General features: G+C 43.2%; 1 protein-coding gene across 1 annotated transcript in view; it reads right to left on the reverse strand.

Moving 5' to 3' along the window:
• The window catches only part of pik3c2b (phosphatidylinositol-4-phosphate 3-kinase, catalytic subunit type 2 beta), a 69,696-nt gene that overhangs the window by 15,004 nt on the left and 46,383 nt on the right, over nucleotides 1–8,309 (reverse strand). Inside the window, exons 17-24 of the mRNA XM_084062527.1 lie at nucleotides 6,054–6,147; nucleotides 5,840–5,934; nucleotides 4,375–4,555; nucleotides 3,876–3,983; nucleotides 3,228–3,320; nucleotides 2,136–2,265; nucleotides 1,292–1,428; nucleotides 151–320 (exon numbers count right to left, since the gene is read on the reverse strand). Of these exons, the coding sequence (XP_083918653.1) occupies nucleotides 151–320; nucleotides 1,292–1,428; nucleotides 2,136–2,265; nucleotides 3,228–3,320; nucleotides 3,876–3,983; nucleotides 4,375–4,555; nucleotides 5,840–5,934; nucleotides 6,054–6,147 (1,008 nt within the window). The remainder of the gene's footprint in view (nucleotides 1–150; nucleotides 321–1,291; nucleotides 1,429–2,135; nucleotides 2,266–3,227; nucleotides 3,321–3,875; nucleotides 3,984–4,374; nucleotides 4,556–5,839; nucleotides 5,935–6,053; nucleotides 6,148–8,309) is intronic.

Here is an 8,309-nt window from a genome sequence, read left to right on the forward strand (position 1 = left end):
TTTTTTCTTATTTCCACACAACTCCTTTATGCTATATTAATGACATAGTTAAATATTGAAAATGGGTGGATTTCCCCTTTAACTACAGTACTCATTCTACTCAAGTAAATGTACTTAGTTACTGTCCACCACTGTCCCAGGGGTACTCACCGTTTGATGTTGCCGAACATCTGCGCATGTCCCAGGAACTTGCCAAAGTCGATGTGGAACATGTGTCCGCTGGTCTTCAGCATGATGTTGTCATTATGTCGGTCGCAGATCCCCAGGATGTAGGTGGCCACACAGCAGCCTGCACACGAGTAGATGAAGTTCTCCACCGCCTAGACAAAACAAAGAGGCAGAGGGTTCAGAATATACTGTCACTCTGAAGACACGTTTATAGTCAAAAAGATGCGTGCATGTCCTCTTTGAGATCACAAGACTCTCAGTTCACAATTACTAGACTTTAAACTGTCAGTTTCACATAGTTTGATCATTCCACGCAGGCCTCTAGTTTGAGGACAATAAACTGGTTCACCCTTCCATATCTTCTACTACGTGTTGAGTGGAGCTGGGGACAAGATGCGCTTTGAGTTATGCCTTGAGGAATACAGCAAGTATCACTTCCTGTTCAATGGGAACACATGGTTTAGAAAAATTACACGCACACGCACACACACACACACACACACACACACACACACACACACACACACACACACACACACACACACACACTCTTTTGACCGAAGTAGAACATGTACAGTATCGCTCCACAAAGACTTGTTTGTGTGTGTGTGTGTGTGTGTGTGTGTGTGTGTGTGTGTGTGTGTGTGTGTGTGTGTGTGTGTGTGTGTGCGTGGTTGGTGATTCTTTGCCAGTAATAATGAATGGTATTTAAGCGAGAGCCAGAACCCAGACAAATTACACGGCTTACTTGCGCCCATAATTCTGTAAGCATAGCATAATTACACATAGAGGTTACAATAATGACATGTTTTAGAGTGTATGAGAGTGAAAGACTGTGCATGTGTAAGCCAGCATGTGTGTGTTTGAGGAGAACGTAAACTCTGTGATATCAGGGTGAGATTGAGAGGAAGAGAGAGACAGTAAAAGAAAGATAAGAGTCCACACACTGGATGCTCCAAAAGTTTTAAAATGTATTTTTCTTCCACCAATGTACAATGATGGTTTTGGCGCATGATCCAGTGTGCAGACTCTATTTTTCTTTTATAGTTTGACTCCTGTCCTGCACCTGGCACTTTAGAGTGGATGTGTGTGCTTGCTTGTTTGTTAAAAAGAGAGACAGTACCTTCTCATACTGTTCTTCAGTGGGGTTATACTTCTGCAGCCAGTCTGCCAGCGGCCGGTCTTTGAAGGAGCCGGTCACTCCGTGCTCCACCTGGATCTTCCTCAGAGTCTCAGCCTGGGGAATCATCTCCACCATGCCTACCACAGACAGACAGACAGACAGACAGACAGACAGACAGACAGACAGACAGACAGACAGACAGACAGACAGACAGACAGACAGACAGACAGAGAAAAGAGAGAGGGAGAGAAAGAGAGAGAGAGAGAGACATTCGTTTAAACGCACGTTCAAAACTTGTAAACTTGCATTACATGGATTAAAGCTAAATTAAATCTCACGACTGGACAATGTTGTTAGGCCAAGTCCTAATCTGCGATTTGTGAAACAGCGTAAAAGGAGCACCCACACACTGGCGTTATGTCTCAGAAACAATTATCACAACATGTATAGAATTATGAAATTATTCATAGCCATACACCCAACCAGTTGGAGAAATTGCAGATTGAGGCTTTAACCTTTGCTTTTATGAAATGTCCAAGATTATTAGGGTTATTAGGCTGGAATGTATAGTTTGATCACTTCAAATACTCTTTAATCTTAAAAAACTATAACCAAAAATAGGCTATCTACAAGCTTACAACACGTTGCAGCGTGGCACGTTGAAAATGATTCCATAGAAGACATGCTGACTTCTATGGAATCCAAATGACTGAAATCAGTTGTGGCGACGGAGAACTTTAATCCATGGGAAGGAAGAGCATAACAGTGGGCCGTTTAAAAACATGTGTCTTTTCGATAAAGGAAACGCTCTCACTGAACACTAAACCACGTGTGCCTGCCTCACCTCTCCCTCGACCGGTGGAGAAACACCTGAAGATGACCATCCTCATGTCCAGGCCCTCCTGGATCCAGATCTTGTTCATGATGCGGATGATCTGCAGGGTCAGCATGTCCTGCCGCAGGTCGTCCCCTGACTGGACATACAGGCAAGGAGTCACAGGGAAGAATATTATTATCTTACTATTTCTTTAAAGTTTCAAACTTTGTCGCTTTGCTGCCATGAAGCTGTAATGACACTAATGCTCTATCCACCAGCAGGCATCCTGTCCGCTCCGTGGTCGAATGACCAATTTGACTCTGGTTCTTATCCTCATGGTCTAAGGACTAATAACCAATATGACTCTGGTTCTTATCCCCGTCGTCTAAGGACTAATAACCAATATGACTCTGGTTCTTATCCCAGTGGTCTAAGGATTAATAACCAATGTGACTCTGGTTCTTATCCCAGTGGTCTAAGGACTAATGACTAATGACTATGTGACTCTTGTAATGGTGTCTCTTTATCTTTCATTCCTGTTGTGTTCTCATTATCTGTTATTTTTGTCTTTTGCATTATTGCTGTAACTGCCTTGGTGACAACATTTCCCTTGTGGGATCAATAAAGGCCTCTCTATTTTATTTCCTGTTGTCACAGCTCTATGGCAGCCAGGTGGATTAGATCGATTCTCAATGTTAAGAGAAAGTTAAAGTAAGCACAGCGACTTCACAGAGCATAATTTACTATTCTCCGCCTTCCACTATATAATGAAATCAAATCCAACATGACAGAGCCTAATGAACAAAATACTAGCCAGTCAGAGCGCGAATGTCCCTCCGGACTATGGGATTGGGATAAAAAGTAACTTTTGGTGGATTTTAACATTGGGAGCTCTTTTGAACACAGTCAAAATGCACTCATTTCTTTTATTCATCTATTCTATGGTGTCTAGGGAATGAATGTATAGCACTGCACTATGGTTGGCACCAGAAATAAAAAATTATGGAAAGTGTGTGTGAGTGTGTGTGTGTGTGTGTGTGTGTGTGTGTGTGTGTGTGTGTGTGTGTGTGTGTGTGTGTGTGTGTGTGTGTGTGTGTGTGTGTGTGTGTGTGATGGTACCTTAAATATAACATTGATGTTGTCTCCATGTGGGTCTAGGTTCAAGAAGGACAGCTTGAGAGGCACAGCGTTGGAGTTGAAGAAGGAACACGACTACACCGTATCAGCATCAGAAAAGATCACAATGAAAGAAGAGAAATTAGAAGCGATCAACAGTGATTGGTGTTAAAATTGCATGCATGCACACACACACACACACACACACACACACACACACACACACACACACACACACACACACACACACACACACACACACACACACACACACACACACACACACACACACACACACACACACACACACACACACACACACACACACACACACACACACACACACACACGTTGGTGTTGCAAATGTTTTGGAGCATTGCATTGACTTACATTCATTCCATTTCCCCTTTAGCCTGGAACTGGCCATCCTGATCACGAGGATCACATGAACGTTTGTGATCCCGTGTCCAGAATGGCCAATGCTAGGCTATATCCCCTTACCCTAACTCCCACCGTAACATTATGAAGCATCAATAATTGGGGCTTACATTCTGTCCCCAATTTGGCATACTGAGCCCAATCAACTTGTTTCATATCCTGTATTTGTCCCTAAATGTGGCATACTGTAGGTTTGCCTATGAATTTGAGTACCTGGATGTTGATGGCTTTGACAAGCATGGCAGGGTTGAGGGGCAGTCGACAGTTACTGTTGACTGTGAAGAACTGCTTCACCTCCTCCAGACCTTCTCTGAGGACAGTCTACACAGTCACACGCACACAGTACACAGGTAAGTATATAAATCAAGGAAAGAATTAACCACTTAAACCCTATATCGTTAGTTGACCGGGGTCCCCCAGGAGTCTATAATAGGTACATCAGTATTTCTCTCTATACCAAGTGACCTTGTATTTTTGCCAAATGTTCATCCCACCCAGGGTTCATGTGGTTAAATAAATACACATAAACTCCATCACAAATGTCACACACATTGAATGACTTACTGGGTGTAAAAACATATGCTTTACGATACATATTTACTACGTTTGACATTTGAGATTTTGCCTCCACAGTCGATAAACAGTTCTTCCTTCTATTGTTGCTCTATATTGATTACCAAGAAGCCTTGTGTCATTGTATCCTATCACCCACCTGTCGATTGGAAGGGTTGGCATCGCGGACTTTCTGGGCGACCTTGGCCAGTATGGACACCAGCCAGGACTGCCGGTCAAACTCCTCCCGGAGCCCCCGGCCCACGCAGCACAGCAGTGCTGCTAGGAGGTGCTGGTACCTCCCACTGAACTGGCTGTCCTGGAGGGCATCCTTCAACAACCTGGTGGGTGTAATAAGAGACAATTCACTTTAACCCTATACGTTGTTAACCGGGCCTCTATACTAGGTCCACTAGTATTTCCATCTATGCCAAAAATATGTGATCTACAAGCTCACAGCTTGTAGATCGACTATTTTCAGTCAAAGTTTGCCCCAGAATCGGGACGATAGGGTTCATCAAGCCGTTGCCTGTCCACCTTACTGAACAACATTTTACTTGAGTTGGGAATCAGCCTGACATTCAGTTCATTTGTGACCTGCCTTAGCATTATCTGTCAGATGTCTCTGAAGGTCAAATAGATTTGTATTATGGTATTTTCCCAGGGTTTCTGAGTGATTTTTACAAAAGAAATAAGAAATTGAGCCTTAGCTTTTGAAATGTGTAAATCTAAGACGACAAGCAAGAAGAGAATGGCTTATGCTGCATTCACACGGGCAGATACAAAGATACAGTCTGAGTCTACCATTCATTTTCAATGATACAAAGCAACACCCACCATTTGTAGCTGCTACAAAAGATACAAAGCTACAAATTCAAGTTGAGCTGGGTTAAACTTCCAGATACAAAACAACTGTAGCTCTGATGACGCAGCGCTTGATGACGTCAACGGCTGTGTTGAGCAACACGGATACAAAGCGACAGAGCGACAAATATGCTGTGTATCTGCCCGTGTGACGCAGCATTAGGAAGCTACTGTAGGAAGAGCTTATCAACAGCAGTCACACATCACTGGATGCTTGAGGCATTTCCTTCCTCTGGAGGGCAGATCGTGTTGGCAGGATGATAATAATACAGTATGTTGATTGTTGATAGAGAAGTAGATAACATGGCAAGTCAAAACACAATGAAGAGGCCTGCTTCAGATGAGCAACAGGCCCAACTCACACCTGACTGAGTTTTAAAGATGTTCTGGTGAGCTTTAATGAGTCAACATGTTGAGTGTCCTGTCATGTTAAATATTCAGAGTCCGAAAACGATGTATGTAGCATTTAAAAGACGGAAATGTCAACCGAAAACAATGTTAAGAGTAGGTCTTGTGCTGCATTACTGGATTTGTGCAGTTCCCAGTCACACCAGCAGATGGCAAAAAGAGACAGTCTGACCATTCTATCAGAAAGATTATTAGAAACGCAAGTCTCATATTTGCATGCAGTATTTCAGTGTCCGCATGGACAATGATTTTCACACACATCACACATCACACAAAACACTGCATTGTTTTGTTCATGTGTTGTCGTCATTGTGTGCGGACGGGGTAATATGTGAGAAGACAGCCAAGCTGACCAGAAGAGGTAGTGTGCGATGCGGATGTCCCCTATGGCTCTCCGTAGCAGGAACCGAACCAGAGAGCTGTCAAGATAGCACTCATACTTCAGAGCCTGAGAGAGAGAGAGAGACACACACATAAACCCCATATGTTGTGCATTATCAGTCACAGTGGAGCGTATTAAAGACAATAAACTGTTCTGTGCTCAGTGTGTTTGCATGAGCGGATTACCTGGACCAACTGAGGAAGGAAGTCCAGCAGCTCTGGGTCTGAGATAGAGTCCATCCACTGCACTGCTGTCCTTCTCAACTCCTGGTCCGGAAACCTATTGCACGCACACACACACACACACACACACACACACACACACACACACACACACACACACACACACACACACACACACACACACACACACACACACACACACACACACACACACACACACACACACACACACACACTTCATGATTATGTATGTGTTGCTTCCCAGTTAACCGTTATGTACTGTATGTATTGCAGCTAGTGCCGGGCAATTAACCGAATCGAAACTGACTTTTATAACCAATAACCGACTTAATCTTGCTCATGTAGGTTAATTAAATAATAATTGAGAAGCAAGATGTTTTTATTTATTTATTATATATCAACGAATCGACAAAAAAAGTTCTAATAGACTACATTGATTAGTCTGATTAACCACTTAAGCCCTGTAGTATACTTCGTTGTATAATGGTGGCGTGAAAAAAGAGCTTGGAGGACGGCTATTTTCACCATTTATAATGGTTCATTAAACAAGGCCAAAGTTTGAAATAATCATGATACTGATGTGAAGTCATATCGCCCCAGTCCTAATTGTAGCCGAATTTACAGTTAATGAACAACTTTGTTTTTTACACTTTTAACAAGGGTTATTTTACTAGTTTGTAATGATAATAATTAAAATATTTGTGTTAAAAAAAAATCATGTATAGCTTTCTATCGCTTTTTAATGATTTAGTGATTTTTAACTGGGGGGCGGTGGCATTCGATCCATTGGTAAATAGTCATGAACACAGCCTCCGATTTCCGTGAAACTTTGTAAGCACATCCCCACTAGGCCAAGGAAGAAATGCCACCCTACATTTTTCAATTCAGCCTCATGGTGGCGCTGTAACAGGCAGATTCACGTTTTGGCCTATAAGTTATATAAGTTATAGGCCAAAACGTGAATCTGATTTGAAAAATGTTAAAACCATTGCCATGGTGACAGTGACCATACCTCTGGTTATTATTACAACAGAACCAGTTCTCTCTGTAACTGACATCCTGGAAACGCTTGCCTAATACTAACAGTTGCCATGGTAACGTGTGCCAGAAGCAATGTTGTCAAGGAGATGGTACCTAAGGGACTGTTACCATGGAGCTTCTTCTAATCTGGATGCTCGCTCGTTAATCACGGCTGCCTGGAACACTGGTTCTCAAACTTTTTCATGTCAAGGACCCCCAAATTGTATTTGTATTTGGCCGTAGACCCCCATACGAAAATATTTTGTGCCAGAGACCCTATACAAGATTTTTGTTGTTAAAATGTTTCCAAAATATTCCAAGAATGTATTTTTTTTTTTTTTACAGCTGATGTACCATATACGTAGGTTTAAAGTGGTTTAACACATTTTGCTGGGTATCCCCTGGAACCCCTTCAAGGACCCCTGGGGGTCCAATGACACCACTTTGAGAACCACTGGCCTAGAAAACTCTAACATGTGTGCAAAGTACAAAGAAGCTGTTGGGAAGTTGGTTACGGCAGTGGTTCTCAAACATTTTCAGATTTTGTGTCAGGGACCCCCATAAGAGAAGTCAAGAGTTTCATTTTCAAAATTGTTCAAAAATAGCAGATCTACAAGCTCAGCTATCTTTGAATAGCAGATATTCAAACCAGGTCTTAAATGCTTAAATTGTACCTCATTTCACTGGGGACCCCCTGGAACCCCCGTCAAGGACCCCTGAGGGTCCCCGGCCCCCACTTTGAGAACCAGTGGGTTAAGGGTAGGCATGCCTTAGTTCTCCGGGGCCAGACGAGGTCTTTGCTGGAGACCAGATGTGGTCTAGTGTTTGTCTTTAATGGTAGGAACATAAAAGGACCTGAACTCAGATGGAATAAGCCATGTGGTGAGCACACATCCCACACACAGACCTGCTGAGTGCTCTCCACAGCCAGAGAGAGGGATGTGGATGTGAGGAGTCTGAGGACAAGACCATCTGATGGTCTGTTTTAAAGTGGCAGGTGTTGCCCTGGACCGCTGGCGTAGCGGTCCGGGCACCTAGGCTACAATATAGCGTGACAGCGCGTCGTGGGTTCGAATCCAGATCCCGACAGCCTTTGCTGCATGTCACTCCCCATCTCTCTCTCCCCATTTCCTGTCAGCCTACTGTCCTGTCAATAATAAAGGCATAAAAGGCCCCAAAAATGAATCTTAAAGTGGCAGGTGTTCACAAACATCGTTA

The sequence above is a fragment of the Gymnoscopelus microlampas genome, assembly GCF_963454915.1.
Source record: "Gymnoscopelus microlampas genome assembly, chromosome: 7".
Taxonomy (NCBI): domain Eukaryota; kingdom Metazoa; phylum Chordata; class Actinopteri; order Myctophiformes; family Myctophidae; genus Gymnoscopelus; species Gymnoscopelus microlampas.